Here is a 24,086-nt window from a genome sequence, read left to right on the forward strand (position 1 = left end):
AGTTAGGACACTGTGCCCGGAAGAGCTGACACAATAAGGAAGGATTTTGAATCCCGGGTAAGACTCATACCAGCCACACCAATCACACCGTATAACTCGTGATAGGAACCCCGGTTAACAGTATGATAACAACGGAGCCTCTGAACAGATGGCTCGCAATAACAACCCGATTTGTGTAACAATAACTATTTACAAGTATTGCAGACAATCCGCACTTGGGATGGGCGCCCAGCATTCACTACGGACTACGAGAAATAGAATTACCGGTGAGTAAATTCTTATTTTCTCTGACGTCCTAGTGGATGCTGGGGACTCCGTAAGGACCATGGGGATTATACCAAAGCTCCCAAACGGGCGGGAGAGTGCGGATGACTCTGCAGCACCGAATGAGAGAACTCCAGGTCCTCCTCAGCCAGGGTATCAAATTTGTAGAATTTTGCAAACGTGTTTGCCCCTGACCAAGTAGCTGCTCGGCAAAGTTGTAAAGCCGAGACCCCTCGGGCAGCCGCCCAAGATGAGCCCACCTTCCGTGTGGAATGGGCTTTTACAGATTTAGGCTGCGGTAAGCCTACCGCAGAATGCGCCAGCTGAATAGTGCTACAAATCCAGCGCGCAATAGACTGCTTAGAAGCAGGAGCACCCAGCTTGGTGGGTGCATACAGGATAAACAGCGAGTCAGTTTTTCTGACTCCAGCCGTCCTGGAAACATAAATTTTCAGGGCCCAGACTACGTCCAGCAACTTGGAATCCTCCAAGTCCCTAGTAGCCGCAGGCACCACAATAGGTTGGTTCAAGTGAAAAGCTGAGACCACCTTTGGGAGAAACTGAGGACGAGTCCTCAATTCTGCCCTATCCATATGGAAAATCAGATAAGGGCTTTTACAAGACAAAGCCGCCAATTCTGACACCCGCCTGGCCGACGCCAGGGCCAACAGCATGACCACTTTCCACGTGAGATATTTTAAATCCACAGTCTTAAGTGGTTCGAACCAATGTGATTTTAGGAATGCCAAAACCACATTGAGATCCCAAGGTGCCACTGGGGGCACAAAAGGAGGCTGAATATGCAGAACTCCTTTGACAAAAGTCTGAACTTCAGGCAGTGAAGCCAGTTCTTTCTGGAAGAAAATCGACAGAGCCGAAATCTGGACCTTTATGGACCCCAATTTGAGGCCCAACGTCACCCCTGCTTGCAGGAAGTGCAGGAATCGACCCAGTTGAAATTCCTCCGTCGGGGCCTTCATGGCCTCACACCAAGCAACATATTTCCGCCAAATGCGGTGATAATGTCTTGCGGTGACATCCTTCCTGGCTTTGATCAGGGTAGGGATGACTTCCTCCGGAATACCCTTTTCCTTCAAGATCCGGTGTTCAACCGCCATGCCGTCAAACGCAGCCGCGGTAAGTCTTGGAACAGACAGGGTCCCTGCTGCAGCAGGTCTTGTCTGAGCGGCAGAGGCCAAGGGTCCTCTGCAAGCATCTTTTGAAGTTCCGGGTACCACGCTCTTCTTGGCCAATCCGGAACCACGAGTATGGTTTTCACTCCATGCCTTCTTATTATTCTCAGTACCTTTGGTATGAGAGGTAGAGGAGGAAACACATAAACCGACTGGTACACCCATGGTGTCACTAGAGCGTCCACCGCTATCGCCTGAGGGTCTCTTGACCGGGCGCAATATCTTTTCAACTTCTTGTTGAGGCGGGACGCCATCATGTCTACCTGTGGTTTTTCCCACCGGTTGACCAGCATTTGGAAGACTTCTGGATGAAGTCCCCATTCTCCCGGGTGGAGGTCGTGCCTGCTGAGGAAGTCTGCTTCCCAGTTGTCCACTCCCGGAATGAACACTGCTGTCAGTGCTAACACATGATTCTCTGCCCATCTGAGAATCCTTGTGGCTTCTGCCATAGCCGTCCTGCTTCTCGTGCCGCCCTGTCTGTTTACATGGGCGACCGCCGTGATGTTGTCTGACTGGATCAGTACCGGCTGGTTTTGAAGCAGGGGTCTTGCCTGGCTTAGGGCATTGTAAATGGCCCTTAGCTCCAGGATATTTATGTGAAGAGAAATCTCCTGATTTGACCACAGTCCTTGGAAATTTCTTCCCTTTGTGACTGCCCCCCAGCCCCGAAGGCTGGCATCCGTGGTCACCAGGACCCAGTCCTGTATTCCGAATCTGCGGCCCTCTAGTAGATGAGCCCTCTGAAGCCACCACAGCAGCGACACCCTGGTTCTGGACGATAGGGTTATCCGCTGTTGCATCTGGAGATGGGACCCGGACCATTTGTCCAACAGGTCCCACTGGAACGTCCTTGCGTGGAACCTTCCGAATGGAATTGCTTCGTATGAAGCTACCATTTTTCCCAGGACTCGTGTGCATTGATGTACCGACACTTTTCCTGGTTTTAGGATGTCTCTGACCAGAGATGACAATTCCTCGGCTTTTTCCAGTGGAAGAAACACTCTTTTCTGGTCTGTGTCCAGAATCATTCCCAGGAACAGAAGACGTGTCGTCGGGACCAGCTGTGACTTTGGAATATTGAGAATCCAGCCGTGCTGTTGTAGCACTTCCCGAGAAAGTGCCACCCCCACTATCAACTGTTCTTTGAACCTCGCCTTTATCAGGAGATCGTCCAAGTACGGGATAATTAAAACTCTCTTCTTGCGAAGGAGTATCATCATTTCGGCCATTACCTTGGTAAAGACCCTCGGTGCCGTGGATAACCCAAACGGCAGCGTCTGGAACTGATAATGACAGTCTTGTAGCACAAATCTGAGGTACTCCTGGTGCGGAGGGTAAATGGGGACATGCAGGTACGCATCCTTGATGTCCAGGGAGACCATGTAATCCCCCTCCTCCAGGCTCGCAATAACCGCCCTGAGCGATTCCATCTTGAACTTGAACCTTTTGATATAAGTGTTCAAGTCTTTTAAATTTAAGATGGGTCTCACCGAACCGTCCGGTTTCGGTACCACAAACATTGTGGAGTAGTAACCCTTTCCTTGCTGAAGGAGGGGTACCTTGACAATCACTTTCTGTGAATACAGTTTTTGAATAGCCACCAACACTGCCTCCCTGGCAGAGGGAGTTGCCGGCAAGGCAGATTTTAGGAAACGGCGGGGGGTAGACGTCTCGAATTCCAGCCTGTACCCCTGAGATACTACTTGAAGGACCCAGGGATCCACTTGTGAGAGAGCCCACTGTGTGCTGAAAAACCTGAGACGTGCCCCCACCGTTCCCGGTTCCGCCTGAGCAGCCCCAGCGTCATGCTGTGGACTTACCGGACGCAGGGGAGGACTTCTGCTCTTGGGAACTAGCTGTGTGCTGCAGCTTTTTCCCCCTTCCTCTGCCCCTCGGCAGAAAGGATGAGCCTCTAGCCCTCTTATTTTTCTGGGGCCGAAAGGACTGTACCTGATAATACGGTGCTTTCTTTTGCTGTGGGGTAGCCTGTGGCAAAAAAGTCGATTTCCCAGCAGTAGCTGTGGAAACGAGGTCTGAAAGACCTTCCCCAAAAAGTTCCACCCCTTTATATGGTAAAACTTCCATGTGCCGCTTGGAGTCGGCATCACCTGACCATTGCCTAGTCCATAACCCCCGTCTGGCAGCAATGGACATAGCGCTTATTTTTGATGCCAGCCGGCAGATATCCCTCTGTGCATCACGCATGTATAAGACCGCGTCTTTTATATGGTCAATCGTTCGCAAAATATTGTCCCTATCCATGGTATAAATGTTTTCCGACAGGGAGTCTGACCACGCAGCTGCAGCACTGCACATCCAAGCTGATGCAATAGCGGGTCTCAATATAATGCCAGTGTGTGTGTATATAGCTTTTAGGGTACTTTCCTGCTTTCTATCAGCAGGTTCTTTTAGGGCAGCCGTATCCGGAGATGGTAGTGCCACCTTCTTTGATAAGCGTGTCAGCGCTTTATCTACCCTAGGGGGTGTTTCCCAGCGTGACCTATCCTCTGGCGGGAAAGGGTACGCAGCCATTAACCGTTTAGAAATTATCAATTTCTTATCTAGGGAAGTCCACGCTTCCTCACACACCTCATTTAATTCGTCAGATGCAGGAAAAACTACTGGTAGTTTTTTCTCACCAAACATAATACCCTTTTTTGTGGTACCAGGGGTATCATCAGAAATGTGTAAAACATTTTTCATTGCCTCAATCATGTAACGGGTGGATCTATTGGAGGGTACACTCGTCTCATCATCGTCGACACTGGAGTCGGTATCCGTGTCGACATCTGTATCTGTCATCTGAGGTAGCAGGCGTTTTATAGCCCCTGATGACATTTGAGACGCTTGGACAGGCACAAGCTGAGTAGCCGGCTGTCCTATGTCGTCAAACCTTTTATGTAAGGTGCTGACACTGTCACGTAATTCCTTCCATAAGTCCATCCACACTGGTGTCGACCCCGCAGGGGGTGACATCACATTCACAGGCATTTGCTCCGCCTCCACATCATTATCCTCATCATACATGTCGACACAGCAGTACCGACACCCAGCAGACACACAGGGAATGCTCTTACAGAGGACAGGACCCCACAAAGCCCTTTGGGGAGACAGAGGGAGAGTATGCCAGCACACACCAGGGCGCTATATAACACAGGGATATCACCTATACAGAGTATTTTCCCTTATAGCTGCCTATATAATATATATACTGCGCCTAAATTGTGCCCCCCTCTCTTTTTTACCCTTTCTGTAGTGCAGGACTGCAGGGGAGAGCCAGGGAGCTTCCTTCCAGCGGAGCTGTGAGGGAAAAATGGCGCCAGTGTGCTGAGGGAGATGGCTCCGCCCCTTTTTCGGCGGGCTTTCTCCCGCTATTTTATCGTTTCTGGCAGGGGTTAATATACACCTATATAGCCCCTGGGGCTATATATGGTGTTAGTTTTGCCAGCCAAGGTGTTAATATTGCTGCTCAGGGCGCTCCCCCCCAGCGCCCTGCACCCATCAGTGACCGCAGTGTGTGGTGTGCATGAGGAGCAATGGCGCACAGCTGCAGTGCTGTGCGCTACCTTGGAGAAGACAGAAGTCTTCAGCCGCCGATTTTCCGGACCACCTTCTTGCTTCTGGCTCTGTAAGGGGGACGGCGGCGCGGCACCGGGAACGGACGACGAGGTCGGGTCCTGTGTTCGATCCCTCTGGAGCTAATGGTGTCCAGTAGCCTAAGAAGCCCAAGCTACCACCAGTTAGGTAGGTTCGCTTCTTCTCCCCTTAGTCCCTCGTAGCAGTGAGCCTGTTGCCAGCAGGTCTCACTGAAAATAAAAAACCTAACATATACTTTCTTCCTAGGAGCTCAGGAGAGCCCCTAGTGTGCATCCAGCTCAGCCGGGCACAGAAATCTAACTGAGGCTTGGAGGAGGGTCATAGGGGGAGGAGCCAGTGCACACCAGATAGACCTAAATCTTTCTTTAGATGTGCCCAGTCTCCTGCGGAGCCGTCTATTCCCCATGGTCCTTACGGAGTCCCCAGCATCCACTAGGACGTCAGAGAAAATTTCTAGTTACGCCACTGCCCATAGTGTCATTAAAATGTAAGTAAAATACTATACTATGTTTTCTATGGAAGCAAGGGGTTTGACTAGAGCGCAGCAGTATTTGTGTCTTGTTGCGGGGGCTGCTGGTATCCGAGGAGTTGTCCAGACTCCAAATGGCTATGTATCAAAAACCTGAACAATATACTATGTTTTCTACTTTTTTCTTTTAGGTGTAACGTAAAGATATTTCACTGCAATAGAAGAAAGATATATATAAAAAAAAAAATATATATATATATATATGGAAATTTCTTGGCCCAATATAAATTTTTCCATCGAGCGCTTTATAAATGAAAGATAATAATAGATATAATTATAATCGCTGGGCAATACAGTTTATGGTAGGTATGAAAATGAACAAGGGATGGAAAGGGGTTAAAGATTTAATAGGGTGAAGGCAGTGACGTAACTAGCAATTTTTCTCCCCCAAGCCAAAAAATTCTCTGGCGCCCTCCCCCTGCCCCCAAAATAGGCACTAGTAAAGCAATGAATCTGTGTGCGCCTTCGGCGCGTGCCGCAAAAAGGGGCGTGACCTTGCTGTAATGCCTGTGACACATTATGCCACACATCGCAATGCCCGTTATACATTATGTTACTGTTAGGCGCCGGGGTCCGCTCGTCGGTGCGGCCCGGCGCCTAGCAACCAGGGACGCCGTGCGCGTACAGCCGCCGGCTCCCTGGCAACGCTAGACGCCGGGCACACGGAGCCACTCTGACCCTAGCAACGGGGACGCCACGTTCGGGCCGCGTTCCCCGTTGCTGGGTCTGTTCTGATTGTATCATGGTGTGCTGGCCGTGCAGCATGCAAGCTGCACGGCATTAATTGTGATGACCCAGTCTGGCTCCTGATTGGGGAGCTCACACTTATAAGCACCCTTTGGACTTCTCACAGACGCCGGTGATAGCTTCCTGTTTGCCTTTGTCAGTTGCAGAGAGTTTCCAGTCCTGCTCTATCCGGTTGTTCCTGTCCTCAGTGGTCCTGTACTCGGATATTTGTCATCTATTCCTGGAGTCTGACCGAGCACCTTTAACATCCTGTGGTGTTCGTGAGTCGCGGCGCAGCCGTGTGTTGCGGCTTGTCCGCTTACTGTTTATTATTTAGTTTATTTGTGTTCTGGAGCTTTTGCGGAGGATTCCGCTCCCACAGATCCACTCTGGTATCCAGCGGTGCTGGATAGGAGTAACGGATCAGTGGATCTTTGGTTGTCCTTTTCCCTGGCGGCTAGTCCGCACATACCTTGGTTTAAGTTAGTTAGCTTGTAACCCCTGGCCTGGTTGCTTAGTCAGAGGGCCCCTTGTTATCACCCTGTCTCGGATTTCCCTTTGTCTCCCATTAAGACCTGAGGGGGCATCGGGGTTGGGCAGACATAATCCGCCCTTCGAACGCGGCTGCCATGGGCTCAAGCAACCATAGTCTCGCAGGGGATTTCCGATAACACGGGCGAGACAACGGAGTTAGGGCGCCAGGGGTTACTAGGCTCTCCTGCTCCCACAACCAGCAAATCTTCCCAGTACTCAGACCTCTGCCATTAGATCTCCTCTGGTCTGGAGTACGGGAATCATAACATTATCACCGGCCAGACAAAAAAAAAAAAAAAAAAATATTAAAATTAACAGGAGTTGATTTTTTTTTTACTTATTCAGTTGGGAGATTTTTGTCGGCCTCATGAATCCCACCGGTGTTGGGCCAAATCCTGGCCAGCTTCTAGTTAGTCAGATTCAAGAACTTACTCAGATGGTTCAGGATCTGTCCCTCCGGGTGAGGTCACAGGAAGATCTGTTACGGACTTCCCCGAGGGTCATTCCTGAACCAAAGATGCATCTGCCTGACCGTTTTTCTGGGGATAGAAAACAGTTTTTTAATTTTAAAGAGTCTTGTAAACTTTATTTTCGTTTAAGACCAGTCTCCTCAGGTACGGAGGCTCAGCGGGTTGGAATTATTATTTCTCTGCTTCAGGGGGATCCTCAGACCTGGGCTTTTGGTTTAAAGACAGACGATCCAGCCTTATTGTCTGTAGACGCCTTTTTAAAATCGTTAGGGCTACTGTATGACGACCCTGATAGAGAGGCGTCCGCTGAGAGTCAGTTGCGTGCTCTCAGACAGGGTAGGAATCCCGCAGAGATTTATTGTACGGAGTTTCGCCGTTGGTCGAACGACTGTGGATGGAATGACCCAGCCCTGCGCAGTCAGTTTCGCCTCGGCTTATCTGAATCTATTAAAGACAGTCTCCTTCAGTATCCCGCTCCTGAGACTCTCGATAAACTCATGGAGCTCTCTATTAAGATAGATCGTCGGCTCAGAGAGCGGAGGGCTGAAAAAGGAGCGTCTGTCGGGTCTACTCCTTGTGTTTTTTCCATCCCTGTGGACATGGAGGAGCCTATGCAGATAGGTCTCTCCAAATTGTCTCCTGAAGAAAGAACCAGGAGGCAAAATTCTGGTCTTTGTTTATACTGTGGAGGTAAGGGACATTTTGCCCGTAGTTGTCCGAACAAGTCGGGAAACTTCCCGACCAAGTGAGTTGTGAGGGGGTTCACTTTGGTCTGCAGCTTATCTCCTCAAATAATTCACTGTTAGTTCCTGCTAAAGTTTCCTTTGGCAGCCTCTGTTCCTCTGTCTCTGCTTTTGTGGACAGTGGAGCTGCAGGGAACTTTATGGATTTAACATGGGCCAAGGCCTTAGGTATTCCTCAGTTAACCTTGGGTAGGTGTGTCACCATGCATGGTTTAGATGGGAGTCCCTTGTCCAATGGGGTTATTTCTCTCTGTACACCTCCTGTTTTACTTTCGGTAGGAGCTCTACATTCTGAAAAGATTGAGTTTTTCCTTACCCATTGTCCAGCAGTTCCTGTGGTTCTGGGTCACCCTTGGCTGGCCTTTCATAATCCCATCATTGATTGGCAGTCGGGGGAGATCTTACAATGGGGTACCATCTGTAATAAAGAATGTATTACGCTTCCTATCCGAGTAGCTGCCGCCGTTCCCGCACCCATTCCTGTGGAATACCAGGATTTTGTTGATGTATTTTCCAAGGGCAATGCGGATATTCTGCCTCCCCATAGGCCTTATGATTGTGCCATTGAGCTAATTCCTGGTGCCACGTTGCCTAAAGGAAGGTTATATGCATTGTCTGGTCCTGAAACTGTGGCCATGAATGAGTATGTGAAAGAAAGCCTTGGGAAAGGATTTATCAGGCCATCCAAATCCCCTTTAAGTGCAGGTTTCTTCTTCGTAGAGAAGAAGGATGGTTCTCTCAGACCCTGCATTGATTTTAGAGCTTTGAATAAAATCTCAGTAAAGAATACTTACCCTCTGCCGCTGATCTCTGTCCTCTTTGATCAGCTACGTTTGGCTGTGATTTTTTTTAAGATTGACCTGAGAGGAGCATATAACCTCATCAGAATCAAGTCAGGGGATGAGTGGAAAACGGCATTCAGTACTCAGTCAGGCCACTATGAGTATCTGGTCATGCCATTTGGCCTGTCTAACGCTCCGGCAGTCTTCCAGGATCTCATTAACGATGTGCTCCGTGAATTTCTTGGAAGGTTCGTTGTAGTCTACTTAGACGATATTTTGATATATTCTGATTCTGTAGAACAACATGTTACCCAGGTGCGTCAAGTTCTAAAAAAATTACGTGAAAATCACCTGTATGCCAAGCTGGAGAAGTGTGAATTTCATGTTACGGAGGTATCCTTTTTAGGGTACATTATTTCCCCTCGGGGATTCTGTATGGAACCAAAGAAGCTCCAAGCCATCCTTAGTTGGGCGCAACCCACCAACTTAAAAGCAATTCAGCGCTTTTTAGGGTTTGCGAACTACTATAGAAGATTTATTCACTCTTTCTCTGACCTAGTTGCTCCCATTGTGGCACTAACTAAGAAGGGAGCAGATCCTACCAATTGGTCACGTGAAGCTGAGTTATCTTTTCAGGCCTTGAAACAAGCCTTTGTCTCAGCCCCTGTCCTCAGACATCCCAACCCAGAATTGCCTTTCATTGTTGAGGTTGATGCCTCGGAGGTTGGAGTGGGGGCTATCCTATCTCAGAAGGATCCGGATTCCCTTGAATTACATCCTTGTGCCTTTATGTCCAGGAAATTCTCATCTGCAGAATCCAACTACGATGTTGGTAACCGGGAATTGCTGGCTATTAAATGGGCTTTCGAGGAGTGGAGACATTGGCTTGAAGGAGCGACTCATACTATTTCAGTTTTGACTGATCACAAAAATCTTCAATACATTGAATCAGCTAAGCGACTGAATGCCCGGCAGGCTCGTTGGGCTTTATTTTTTACTCGTTTCAAATTCATTATCACCTTCAGGCCAGGTTCCAAGAATACTAAGGCAGATGCCCTGTCACGCAGTTTTCTTCCAGTTCAAGACAACAGTCCTGTTACTCCCATACTGCCGTCCTCAACCATTCGGGCAGGCCTCACACAGGATGTATTTACCCAGTTAAAGCTGCTTCAACATCAAGCTCCTGGAAATACTCCTGCTGGTCGTCTTTTTGTCCCTGAGTTTTTGAGAGCAACTGTTTTGACGGAGTTTCATGATAGCAAAGTTGCCGGGCATCCGGGAATCGCTAAGACTTTGGAATTAGTCTCCCGCTCAGTATGGTGGCCTGGTCTTTCCAAAGACATTAAAGAGTTTGTTTTTTCGTGTCAGCTCTGTGCACAGCATAAAGTTCCCCGTTCTTTACCCATCGGTCAACTTATGCCCTTGAATGTTCCTCTTAGGCCATGGTCGCATATCTCCATGGATTTTGTGGTGGACCTCCCTCTGTCAGCCGGATGCCGAGTCATATGGGTGGTAGTGGACCGTTTTAGCAAAATGGCCCATTTCATTGCTCTTCCCCGATTGCCATCTGCCCAGGGATTGGCAGTCTTGTTCCTCCGCCATGTTTTCAGACTCCATGGCTTACCCACTGATATTGTTTCTGATCGGGGTCCACAATTCATTGCACAATTTTGGAAGTCTTTTTGTGCTTCATTAAAGATGAAGTTATCTTTAACGTCCGGCTATCATCCCCAATCCAATGGGCAGACTGAGCGAGTTAATCAATCTCTAAAACAATATTTGCGTTTGTACTCGGCCAAACTCCAAAATGACTGGTCGGAGTTTCTTCCATTGGCGGAGTTTGCTTATAATAATGCCTGTCATTCTTCCACCAATGTGTCTCCATTTTTTGCAGTTTTTGGTTTTCACCCCAGAGCTAATTCATTTTTTCAACATTCCTCTGTCTCCTCACTGGCCCTGACCTCTCATCTTAAACTTATTTGGAGAAAAGTGCACCTGGCTCTCAGAAAAGCGGCATTCCGGGAAAAAAGATTTTCTGACAGGCTCCGGCGGCTGTGCACTTTTAAAGTAGGAGATAAGGTGTGGTTGTCGACTCGCAACATTAAACTTCGACAAACCTCAGCCAGATTGGGTCCTAAATTTATTGGACCATTTCACATTATCAAAAAAGTCAATCCAGTTGCTTTCCGGTTACGTTTACCAAAAACTTTACGGATCGGAAATACCTTCCATTGCTCATTGCTGAAACCATATGTTTCGTCCAGTAGATTTCCTCGTAAAATATCTCAGGGGAGATCACCTATAAATGTACAGGGTCAGCAGGAGTTCTTGGTGGAGAAGGTTCTCGATTCCAAGTTGTCCCGGGGTCGGCTTTATTTTTTGGTACATTGGAGAGGTTATGGGCCAGAGGAAAGGTCTTGGGTCCTGGATGAGGATATTCATGCCCCGAGGCTCAAAAGGGCATTTTTTCGAGAATTTCCTCAGAAACCTGGCTTTAGGGGTTCCTTGACCCCTCCTCAAGGGGGGGGTACTGTTAGGCGCCGGGGTCCGCTCGTCGGTGCGGCCCGGCGCCTAGCAACCAGGGACGCCGTGCGCGTACAGCCGCCGGCTCCCTGGCAACGGTAGACGCCGGGCGCACGGAGCCGCTCTGACCCTAGCAACGGGGACGCCACGTTCGGGCCGCGTTCCCCATTGCTGGGTCTGTTCTGATTGTATCATGGTGTGCTGGCCGTGCAGCATGCAAGCTGCACGGCATTAATTGTGATGACCCAGTCTGGCTCCTGATTGGGGAGCTCACACTTATAAGCACCCTTTGGACTTCTCACAGACGCCGGTGATAGCTTCCTGTTTGCCTTTGTCAGTTGCAGAGAGTTTCCAGTCCTGCTCTATCCGGTTGTTCCTGTCCTCAGTGGTCCTGTACTCGGATATTTGTCATCTATTCCTGGAGTCTGACCGAGCACCTTTAACATCCTGTGGTGTTCGTGAGTCGCGGCGCAGCCGTGTGTTGCGGCTTGTCCGCTTACTGTTTATTATTTAGTTTATTTGTGTTCTGGAGCTTTTGCGGAGGATTCCGCTCCCACAGATCCACTCTGGTATCCAGCGGTGCTGGATAGGAGTAACGGATCAGTGGATCTTTGGTTGTCCTTTTCCCTGGCGGCTAGTCCGCACATACCTTGGTTTAAGTTAGTTAGCTTGTAACCCCTGGCCTGGTTGCTTAGTCAGAGGGCCCCTTGTTATCACCCTGTCTCGGATTTCCCTTTGTCTCCCATTAAGACCTGAGGGGGCATCGGGGTTGGGCAGACATAATCCGCCCTTCGAACGCGGCTGCCATGGGCTCAAGCAACCATAGTCTCGCAGGGGATTTCCGATAACACGGGCGAGACAACGGAGTTAGGGCGCCAGGGGTTACTAGGCTCTCCTGCTCCCACAACCAGCAAATCTTCCCAGTACTCAGACCTCTGCCATTAGATCTCCTCTGGTCTGGAGTACGGGAATCATAACAGTTACACACTGCAATGGCCCTGATACATTATAGCGCATACAATGCCTGTGACACATTATGAACTGTGTTCAATTCTGGAAGCCATATCTTCAAAAGGATATTAATACATTAGAAACTGTACAAAGAAGGGCAACTAAAATGGTGCATGGCCTACATCACAAAACATACCCAGAAAGACTAAGAAATCTCAATATGTATAGTTTGGAGCAGAGATGGGAAAGGGGAGACATGATAGAAACTTTCAAATACTGTATATCAAGGGTTTTACAAAGTCCAGGAGGGAAACATTCTCCAAATGAAGAGAAGCAATAGGACATGAGGACATGCACTGAGACTGGAGGGGGGGGGAGGTTCAGGGGAAATTTGCGGTAAAATTACTTCACAGAAAGGGTAGTGGACAAGTGGAATAGCCTCCCATCAGAGGTGGTAGAGGATAAGACAGTAGAGCAATTTAAACATGCATGGGATAGACATAAGGATCTCCTTGCAAAGAAATAAGGATCAAATAAAGGGGGTAATTCTAAGTTGATCGCAGCAGAAAGTTTGTTAGCAATTGGGCAAAACCATGTGCACTGCAGGGGGGGGCAGATATAACATTTGCAGAGAGAGTTAGATTTGGGTGGGTTATTTTGTTTCTGTGCAGGGTAAATACTGACTGCTTAATTTTACACTGCAATTTAGATTTCAGTTTGAACACACCCCACCCACATCTAACTCTCTCTGCAAATATTACATCTGCCCCCCCTGCAGTGCACATGGTTTTGCCCAATTGCTAACAAACTTGCTGCTGCGATCAACTCAGAATTACCCCCATGGTTAGAGATAAAAAATAATGTAAAATAAATAAATAAAATAATAATAAAATAAAAAAAAGGGCAGACTAGATGGGCCAAGTGGTTCTTATCTGCCAACAAATTCTATGTTTCTATGACAGGAATCGCAATGCCCGTTATACATTATGCTACACACTGCAATGTCCCTGATACATTATAGCACATACAATGCCTGTGACACATATGACACACACCGCAATGTCCGTGATACATTATGCCACACACTGCAATGCCCCTGAGACATTATACCACAATGCCAATGATATAGTATACCACACACCATAATGCCTGTTACAAATACCACAATGCCCGTTATACCCTATGCCACACACCGCAATGCCCGTTATACATTATGCCACAGACTGCAATGCCCCTGAGACATTATACCACATACCACAATGCCCGTAATATAGTATGCCACACACCGTAATGCCTGTGACACATTATGACACACACCGCAATGCCCATTACACATTAAGTCCTACAGTAAGGCTTCTAATTACTTTTAAATTACCTGCTCCTTGCCAGGGGTTTCATGCTCTTGGTTCCATGCATGGTGCCAGGGGTTTTCATGCTCAGGGTGTCATGCTCGTTGCCAGGGGTTTCATGCTGTAGGTGTTATACTTGTTGCCAGGAGGTATCATGTGCTGGGTTTCAAGCTTGTTGCCAGGGGGTAATATTCGTTGCCAGGGGTTTCATGCACTGGGTGTCATGCTCGTTGCTAGGGGGTAATGCTTGTTGCCAGGGATTTCATGAGCTGGGTGTTGTGCTTGTAACCAGGGCTGTGCTCCCAGTGCCAGATATTCCCCCACAGTGCCAGGTACACGTGCCCCCAGTGCCAGATACACGTATACCTCCAGTGCCAAATATGCTCCTCCCCCCCAGTGCCAGGTACACATATACCCCCCAGTGCCAAATATGCTCCCCCAGTTCCAAATATGCCCCCTCAGTGCCAAATATGCCCCCCAGTGCCAAATATGCCCCCCCAAGTGCCAAATATGTCCTCCCCCAGTGCCAAATGATCCCCCAGTGCCAGGTACACATATAACCCCAAGTGCCAAACATGCTCCCCCAGTGCCAAATATGCCCCCTCAGTGTCAAATATGCCCCCTTGTAAGTTTAAAGATGAGGACTGCCCTCACTCATACATATGGGGGTATGTAGGGAGAGGGATGGGGAAAGGATTCGGTGCAGCTAAACTGGGAGGTGTCCTGCCTCCTTGATAGATAAAAAATGTGGGGGTTGTCAGCGCACACAGGAATGGGGGTATGCGGATTGAAAGGAAGGGAGAGCGAGAAGAGGAAAAAAAATAATAATAATGAGAGAGAGAGAGGCTGGGGATGTGGAGATGGAGAGTATGGAGTGTGGATTAGATGTGTGATGCTAAACAATATAGTCACAAACTGAGCGTATGTTCTGTACTTCCTGCAAATTCAGTAACTAATGGGTGTTGGTAAAATCACCCAGGGTGTTGGCCTGTGTGCCATCAGATAACATGCTGTTGTGCATGCTTGTCTATTACGCTCCGGGCTTTCATTATTTCCAACACGAAGGGGCGTATGCAGAGCTAAACATTCTCCTGTCTGCAGGGAAAATCTTTTGTGAATTCCCACTCGCATGCTCTGACAATGGGGGTAATTCAGATCTGATCGCTAGGCAGGGTTTTTTGCAGCCCTGCGATCGGATAGTCGCCTCCTACAGGAGGAGTGTATTTTTGCTGTGCGAGTGCATGTGTAGCAGAGCTGCACAAACTGATTTTGTGCAGTCTCTAAGTAGCCCAGAACTTACTCAGCCGCTGCAATCACATCAGCCTGTCCGGGACCGGATTTGACGTCAGGAACCCTCCCTGCAAACACTTGACCACACCTGCGTTTTTCCAGACACTCCCAGAAAACGGTCAGTTGACACCTAAAAACGCCTTCTTCCTGTCAATCTCCTTGTGAACGCCCGTGCAAATGGATCCGTCGCACAAAACCGTCGCTGACCGTCGAACCACTTTGCAGCCGCCCATCGCACCTGCGCATTGCGGTGCATACGCGTGCGAAGTTTGGACCTGATCGCCCGCTGTGCAATAACGCACGGCAGCGATCAGATCTGAATTAACCCCAATGTGCGCAAGTACACGAGATACAGTGCAGTACACACCTACAGTTATACAGGGCCCGTATTACATGAGTTTCACACTTTATGGCACATAATATACTTTCATTCATTTATACAGAGCTACACACACCAATCCTTTTGGAAAGTCATTAATGGGAGTTTTCTCGCTCGCGGCAGCTTGTGGCTTCAACAGAGAACATCCTATAATCAGCTCTTACCTGTCAGCGACTGCCGTCCAAGACAGCCATAGCCAAACACGGGAATCACTTCCATACCGCCTTAACCTGTTCAGAGATACTGGTACATATTTATACATTAACGGTTCTTTTTTTATTGCAAAACTTTTGGAAGTTTGAATATATAACTAAATTAGTTATAACTAAATCGGTCAATACATAAAAAAAAAATTCTTAACTTCAAATTTATTATATTTTCAATAAAATCCATTTAAAAAAAAAATCTTTATATGATAGATCTGAAAACAAATAAAAAATGTGTCCCTGAAGAGGTTAAAAGGTGGAACTTAGGGGCTAATTCATGCTTGCTCGCACTGCGGATGTTCACGCAACAGAGCGATTATCGTCAGACTGCCCATGTTCCGCAATCGCAATGCGCATATGTCAAGGTGCCGCTATAATTCTGCTCGCAGTAAGGATTTAGTTGCAGAGTGACCGACAGGAAGGGAGCGTTTAGGGGAGGCAACGGGGAGTGGGAGTAAAAATGCACGTGTCATGGCCATTTTTGGGACGCGTATATATGCCGGAAGCTGCAATCATGTATGTACAAGAAACATGGCGTCTGCTGTGTCCAGTCCGTGTAGCCATTGTGCTATGCTAGCAGTCTATGTTCCTCGTTATTGCATATAGGCTGTGTATGTGTATGCAGTCTTTTCTGGGCGGCAGCTTTACTTGCGAGGATTAGAAATTCCATAGCACCCCACAGGAAAAAAAAAATTGCACATGCATTTCCTTACAGACATTCCAAAGATTCCCAACTTGTATATGAAATCACCTTCTCAACATCTCCAATTGATATATCTGAGCAATTCCCAAATGGATTTGGGTACGCACCTCTGACATTTAAACCATGGTGATCATTCCGAGTTGTTCGCTCGCAAGCTGCTTTTAGCAGCTTTGCACACGCTAAGCCGCCGCCTACTGGGAGTGAATCTTAGCATAGTAAAATTGCGAACGAAAGATTCGCAATATTGCGATAAGACATCTCTGTGCAGTTTCTGAGTAGCTCGACACTTACTCGGCATCTGCGATCAGTTCAGTGCTTGTCGTTCCTGGTTTGACGTCACAAACACACCCAGCGTTCGCCCAGACACTCCTCCGTTTCTCCAGCCACTCCCGCGTTTTTCACAGAAACGGTAGCGTTTTTTCCCGCACGCCCATAAAACGGCCTGTTTCCGCCCAGAAACACCCACTTCCTGTCAATCTCACTCCGATCGCCTGAGCGATGAAAAAGCCGTGAGTAAAAATCCAAACTTCTTAGCAAATTTACTTGGCGCAGTCGCAGTGCGGACATTGCGCATGCGCACTAAGCGGAAAATCGCTGCGATGCGATGAAATTTTCCGAGCGAACAACTCGGAATGAGGGCCCATGTCCGCACGATCATACATTTACACTGGAGAGTGAATCCTGTCAGACTTCTGCTGTCACACCAACCTTTTTAGGAACCTAAGGCAACATTTCATTTCTCAGAACCTCCAGTGCCACTTCTACGCAGTCCCATGGCTGAGATTAAGTCCATCAGTCAGTTTCTCTGCCACAAGCCTCATTCTACAGTGTTCTAGAGCTAGCACCAGGGCAGACACATTTGCGTCGTCTCTCTTCTTTTTCCTCCACTCCTTCAGGCATTGCATTAGTTGTTCCTGCATGTTAAAGGGATTAGCATAGATAACTTGCTCCATTGTGACCTCTGTCACCCCAAGAGTACGTACTAACTTCCTCCAGTCCCTCCCAACATTATCGCATATGATGTCAAACGCCAAGTCAAGCTGATCTGTGGAAAGATGAAAGTAGACGCACATTAATGTAAAGTATTTGGAGAGGGAAATGTTTTTATGTAATTATAGGAGACTTAACAGGTGAAACCGGTAAAATAGTGGCTAGCACTGCTATCTTAAAGCATGGGTTCTTGGGTGTGATCCTCACCAGTGATCTAGCCATGTGGAGTTTGGTATTTGTCTGGGTTTTCCCAGGCTTCCTCCCGCAAAGTCCAAAACATACTGAGAGGTTCATTGGCTTCTGACAGTAATGGGCATGCATAAGTATGTTTGTAAGGGACTGTGTGTGGACTGTAAGCTCCAATGGACTGATGTGAATGACCTAGAACAGCACCCATGAGGCTGTCTCAGAGTCCTTATATATGTAAAGGGACTAGAGTCATATTGGAAAAAAGGCTGACCTGCCCTTCTACCGTTTTCACCACTCCCATTACTATGTAATCTCTCACAGGCAGGGCCCTCTTTCCTCTAGTTCTTCCCTTAGCGCTATCCTTGTCTTTTGTCTGCCAAGTATGTCCAGCGACTGCAATACTGTAGGCTTACCCTTACCTTATGTACATGCTCATTAAGTACCAAAGTGCCTTACCTTCCTGCAACTTAACCCCCTTCCTTGGCCTGGCCAACGTGTGGCTCTCCAGCTGTTGTGAAACTACAAGTCCCAGCATGTCCTGCCAAAGTTTTGCTATTAGGGAATGGTGATAAAATGGTGGCAGGGCATGCTGGGATGTGTAGTTTTGCAAAAGCTGGAAAGCCACAGGTTGGCCAGGCCTGCCCGACAAGACAGTGAGTTGCCCTACTCTCACCCTATGTGCTTGACACACCGAGTCTTTCATTTTACTGTTGTAGGTTACTACCAGACTGAGGGCATTTGGAGGTGGGGAAGGGGCAGCAACCGGGTCCGTTCCTCAAAATGGGAGCGTGTCGTAGTGGTAGTGCTGAAGTCAGTGTCTGGCAGATTTACTGACCTCAGCTGCGGATCTGAGATGGAAATCTGAGCACCTGAAGGTTACTCAGGTGACGATGGTCTCACAGAGTGATCAGGTGGGGCCTGATTCAGATGTGGTTGGCATACCAGTGACAGCGCTGTATGGTGATGCAGCAGGAGGTGCCTATTAAATGCAGACGCCTCCTGCTGCAGTAGTGCTCCGACCTGTGTGCTAGGATGCAGCACTAGATCTCTCACCATGGGGCAGCTTTCGGCACCCATGGTGCCGTGCAAGTTGCCCGTTGCAGAGGCCAGGAAATCTTCATCCTACGATGGAGTTCCCTGGCTTCTTTCCTTCCCTAAACGGCGGCCGTCTCCCCATCACCCAATGTCTACAAAGGAGTACAAAGTGCTCCCAACCCCTAATGTCTATGTAGAAGCCCAGACCCTCCAACATGAGCCGCCCCACTAGGTACAAAATGCTCTGTTTCTGGACTTCCCTCTTAATTTATGATTGCCATCACCTGTGTTGAACTAGTTAAATGATAAGAAAGCTGTTTCTTCACAGGTGATGGCAATAATAAATTAAGAGGGAAGTCCAGAAACAGAGCATTTTGTACATAGTGGGGCGGGTCATGTTGGAGGGTATGGGAGCACATGGCGCCTCCCATCCCTCAATGTCCACATAGGAGTACACAGTGTCCCCACCCCCCAATGTCTATATAGGAGTACACAGGGCCACCATCAACCAAGGTCTATGTAGGAGGACAAAGAGCCACCATCAACCAAGGTCTATGTAGGAGGGCACAGAGCCACTATCACCCAAGGTCATATGGGTAGGGGTGCCCCCCACCCCTCTCTGTAAGGGCCGGGACACCAGTCCCCCCCCCCCCCCCCCCGATGGTTGCCCAGACCGTAACAGTATGAAATGATTATATACATGTACGTAAGAGGAGTTTCTTTACTAATGTAAATCATTCACACATGTGTAGTCCCCCATCAGGCAATGAGGCACACTGTACCTCGTTCCTCCGGCTCACCCCCAGCAGTCTCCTCCCTGCTACATGAGCTCTGGTAGTTACGCACTTCTTCTACAAGGTCCTTTCTGTCTATATTCTGCAGCAGCTGCTCCAGGAAGGCGAGGTCGTCCTGTGCGATCTCCGCCTGCTCCAGGAGCCTGGAGAACAAATCCGTCGCCTTGCTGACAGCTTCCATCTTCTTCTTTGTGATCTTTTTCCGGCAGAGAAACTTCAAATCATCCGTCTCCTTGGCAGTCAGGCGATCCGATACTTTCAGCAGCATAACCGACAAGCGATCCATCTGCCCGCGTTACAGATGCGACTCTTCTGCGTGTAGCTGACTGTCCCCTAGAGAAGGAAGTAACAGCGTGTGATCCCCGGGGCTTCGCTTTCTGTTTCACTTTACTGACAGATCATTGTCACAATGTATCATGGCAGGACTACAGGGAGAAACAATGTAACTAATCTGCTGCTATACAGCCATACAAGCATTTACCAAAGTATAAACTTTACCTGATTCCGGCAGCCTCTCCTATCCTGTCTGTTTAATCTGTGTGTACAGTGCCAGTATAGTACAGGAGCAGGAAGTCTGTACTCTGAGCATGTCAGCAGCTGCCCCCTCCCACTGAGCTGCAAAACTCCTACTTACAAAACTCCTACTCTTACTTCCTATCCAGACTTCACACTCTCAGAGGTCGGCAGAGACTGGCTGCATGCAGTATTTGGACTATGCAGCTGCAACTACATAATTAGCAGATTTGTCATTAGGAGAAAATGTCCTTCCCAAATTCCCAACTCTGTATACCTCCATCCCCCAGCTACCGCTTTTTATTTTCATATTCTCAGTATTTGGCTCCTTTGCCTGATTCTTTAGCCTGGCATCACAGTTTCATGGAAGCCTATTAGGGAGATCAGAAACTTTTGCTGGAATCATGAAATTTTTTTTGATACATTTACAGACCCTCCAACATGAGCCGCCCCACTAGGTACAAAATGCTCTGTTTCTGGACATCCCTCTTAATTTATGATTTCCATCACCTGTGTTGAACTAGTTAAATGATAAGAAAGCTGTTTCTTCACAGGTGATGGCAATCATAAATTAAGAGGGAAGTCCAGAAACAGAGCATTTTGTACATAGTGGGGCAGGTCATGTTGGAGGGTATGCATTTAGAGCAGAGGTTCTCAAACTCGGTCCTCAGGACCCCTCACAGTGCATGTTTTGCAGGTAACCCAGGAGGTGCACGGGTGTATTAATTACTCACTGACACATTTTAAAAGGTCCACAGGTGGAGCTAATTATTTCACTTGTGATTCTTTGAGTGGACCTGAAAAACATGCACCGTGTGGGGTCCTGAGGACCAAGTTTGAGAACCTGTGATATAGAGAACTATTTATCAAGCGTTGGAGAGTGATAAATTAAACCGTGATAAAGTACCAACCAATCAGCTCCTAACTGTCATCTTCCAAACCCAGCCTGTAACATGGTAGTTAGGAGCCGATTAGCTGGTACATTATCACAGTGTAAATTAGCACCCTCCAACGCTTGATTAATCTGGGTGATATTTTTGTAACTTTAATAGAAAAAAACCTTGGCCGATGCAGCTGCACACTATCCTAATATCCTATTCCAGGAGGGACTTTGTTTGTACATCTGTATATGGGGCATATTTATTATTATTTGTGCATACCTCCCAACATGGCCCACTGCAGGAGGGACACAATGCTTTGCTCCCGCACTTCCCTCTTTATTTTTAATTGCCATCACCTGGGGTGAAACGCCTTTCTTATCCATTAACTTGTTCAAAACAGATGCCGGCAATCTTAAATTAAGAGAAAAGTCCAGAAGCAGAGCATGTTGCGAGGTATGTTTGTGGCCAGCCCCGAGAATAAAATAAAGATTCCTTATTGCTGCAGTTCATGGCAATAATGATTTTTTTTTATTTACCTAAATGTATTATTACTGAGGGGTACATTTACTAAGCAGTGATAGTAGTGGGCCAGTGGAGAAATTTCCCCATCAACCAATCAGCAGCTCTGTATCATTTTATAGTATGCAAATTATAGATGTTACTTCAGTGCTGAATGGTTGCCATGGGCAACTTCACTGGCTCACTTCTCTGCTCTTATCACTGCTTAGTAAATGTACCGCTAAGTCACTGGGACAGGGGCTCAACAGGTGAAGGATGATGCTGTCATCACATCACTTCCTACTTTGCCCTGTCAGGTGGGCGCACCATTTTCTCGGAGACCTGCGCATGGGCAGTAGACTCTGAGCACTAGTCCCCCTACTCTCTTAAGATGTTCCTGCATGCGATGGTGTCAGGCAGTGTCAGCAATGGGTGAATTGGCAGCAGTATTGTAGCAGATCTTCAGTCCTAATATCCCTTGTTCCAGTGACAGCTGGGAACCTCTCTGTCTTGCTCTTGGACTGGTCACCGGTGTATTAGTGACAATCAGACGTGTATGCTGGCAGAGGCAGCCTAGCACGTTTGCCCTGAATGTCTTTGATTTTTTTACTTTGAAGTGGCTAATTACTACATTTATGGGGGATAATGTCCTTAATAATCAATGTCAGATACTAAGGGGGGTATGTACTAAGCAGTGATAAGAGCGGAGAAGTGAGCCAGTGGAGAAGTTGCCCATGGCAATCAAGCAACAGTGATGTAACATTTATAATTTGCATACTATAAAAGGATATAGAGCAGCTGATTGGTTGCCATGGGCAACTTCTCCACTGGCTCACTTCTTCACATTTATCACTGCTTAGCATGTCTCCCCAAATCTAAGTGCATCTCCTGTGTAGTTTCATTACAAAGATATCATTTTATATGTGTATTTATTATGGTTCTATTTCATGTGCTTTTTACTGTATATCTTACTAAACATAAATAAATGTATCTATGAATGTAAGCCTTCTTAGTATTAGTCTCAGGTGGTGCATAGCGCCGCTGCTCCTCCTCTTTCTGTGCGGCGGTAGAGGCCCAGCTTCGGTATCAGCGGAATATTGCTCAGCACCTGCTAAATATTTTGTAGTTTTTATAGAGCGTAGGTTACCTAGTGAAAACGTTATTGGTTTCTGCAGTGGCACAACAAGTTCCACAATGTCTTTTCATACTGTAAAAGTATTGCAGCATATAGTGCATCTGAATTTCCTTGGGTGATTTATATATACTGTATATTCATGTCAGCATTGTTTTAATTTAACAGACGTCAAAGATGTATTGTGAATTTAAAGTATTTGCTGATAACTCTGTCCACAGTAGTCAGACATGCTGTCTTTCACTTAAAGGTGTCAATTCAATTAGCCACAAGGGGTATGAGTTGCTGTTGTAACGGCGCGGAAATGCCGCCAAGGAAACCTCACGTTACCCACCTCACGGCTCGGTCTCGCCTCAGACTTATGGATTTTTGTATGCTGCCCTCTGGGACTTTGAATAAAAATGTGGAAGTCCGGAAGTACTGTAAGTGCGGCAATTAGCGCTGCAAGGGGTCGCGTGACTAATTGAATTGACCCCAAAGAATTTGTATACAGAATACAGTAACATTTTGATGCATTATGACTGTGATTTTTTTTTTTAATTATTATTATTATTATTTTTTTTAATATTAAATTTTTATTGAGTTTTCATACAAATTACAGTTACATTTAGGTAAATAAAATCAAGAGGGGGGAGAAGACACGTACACAACAGAACTAATAAAGACAAGGGGGAGGAAGGGTATGTATCAGGGAAATCTTAATACAACAATGAACTCAGAGTATAATGAAGGGAAGGAGGTCTGCATCACTTAGCAAGTTAAGGTCCAGTGTGGACCGGAGAGCGAAGCACAGAAAGGTCGGGTAAGTCAGTCGGGGTACCAGATACACCCATTTGGCCTGATCTCTCCTTATATAGGGACCATTTAAACCGTTTCTTACTAATAGAGGTAGTCCCTGAAGAATAATTGCCCTCTGCTGTTTCAAAAACATAATGTTGATGGACTCTATTTTCTATCATCGATAAAGTGGGGATGACTGCGACTTCCATTTGGAGGCTATGGCGGCCTTAGAAGCTATGAGAATGTGGCCTAAAAGGTATCTGTCACAACTAGACATCTCACCATAGTAATAATGAAAGAGTGCCAAGAGGGGGTCAGGTATAAGGACCACTCCTAGTATGTGAGAAATGAAAAGGAACACCTCCCTCCAGAGCGACCGGATTGCCGGACACAGCCAAAAAACATGAAGGATATCCCCCACCATCCCACAATTCCTCCAGCAACTAGAGGAGACATCAGGCCAAATCTTGTGCAGACGTTCCGGTGTAAAATATACCCTATGAACCAATTTATAATACATTTCACAATGATTCACACATTTAGAAATTTTAAAGCAAGATTTAAAGATATCTTTCCAGATATCTCCGGTGAAGACCGCAGGGAGGTCTTTTTCCCATTTAGTCTGTGAGGGGAATAGTCCATGACGGGACTCAGTAACAAGATGTTGGTACCATCTGGAGATGCCACCCCTATTACCGCTAGGCACTAGAAGAGACCTCAATAATTTAGGGAGACCTCGGATGGAGTATGGAGGACTCGGTTGGGAAAGCAGCTTTGAAGCCAATGCCGCATTTGCAGGTATTTATGAAAATCTTGTTTAGGTACCTGAAATTGTTCCCGGAGTAAGGAAAAGGGGACCAAAACACCGTCTCGAAGGACATCCTTTAGGGTGGAGAGGTCTACGTCCTGCCAATGGTGTAAGTGCAAATCTGGGATCAATAGGGCTATAGCATGGAGAGACAGTTGGGGGGAGGGCAGAGCGCCAGCAGGGAGAGATTTAATTACGGTTCTCCATGCAGACAACGTTGCGTGGAC

The 24,086-nt window shown here is 47.3% G+C and overlaps 1 protein-coding gene across 2 annotated transcripts; it reads right to left on the reverse strand.

The window, feature by feature from the left end:
- Positions 1-15,683: 15,683 nt before the first annotated feature.
- Positions 15,684-20,227, reverse strand: FADD (Fas associated via death domain). 2 transcript variants are annotated; one of them, XM_063944139.1, is made up of 3 exons: positions 19,746-20,227; positions 19,254-19,580; positions 15,684-17,284 (listed from the first exon to the last, which is right to left on the reverse strand). In XM_063944139.1, exons 2-3 carry the CDS (start codon positions 19,531-19,533, stop codon positions 17,001-17,003), a joined length of 564 nt encoding a protein of 187 aa, XP_063800209.1. In that variant the 5' UTR covers positions 19,534-19,580; positions 19,746-20,227; the 3' UTR covers positions 15,684-17,000. The 2 variants fall into 2 exon arrangements, with proteins under 2 accessions (XP_063800209.1, XP_063800208.1); XM_063944138.1 differs by having other exon boundaries at positions 19,236-19,580; positions 19,746-20,225.
- Between the last annotated feature and the right edge of the window lie 3,859 nt (positions 20,228-24,086).

Source organism: Pseudophryne corroboree, chromosome 11, assembly GCF_028390025.1.
Source record: "Pseudophryne corroboree isolate aPseCor3 chromosome 11, aPseCor3.hap2, whole genome shotgun sequence".
Lineage (NCBI taxonomy): Eukaryota > Metazoa > Chordata > Amphibia > Anura > Myobatrachidae > Pseudophryne > Pseudophryne corroboree.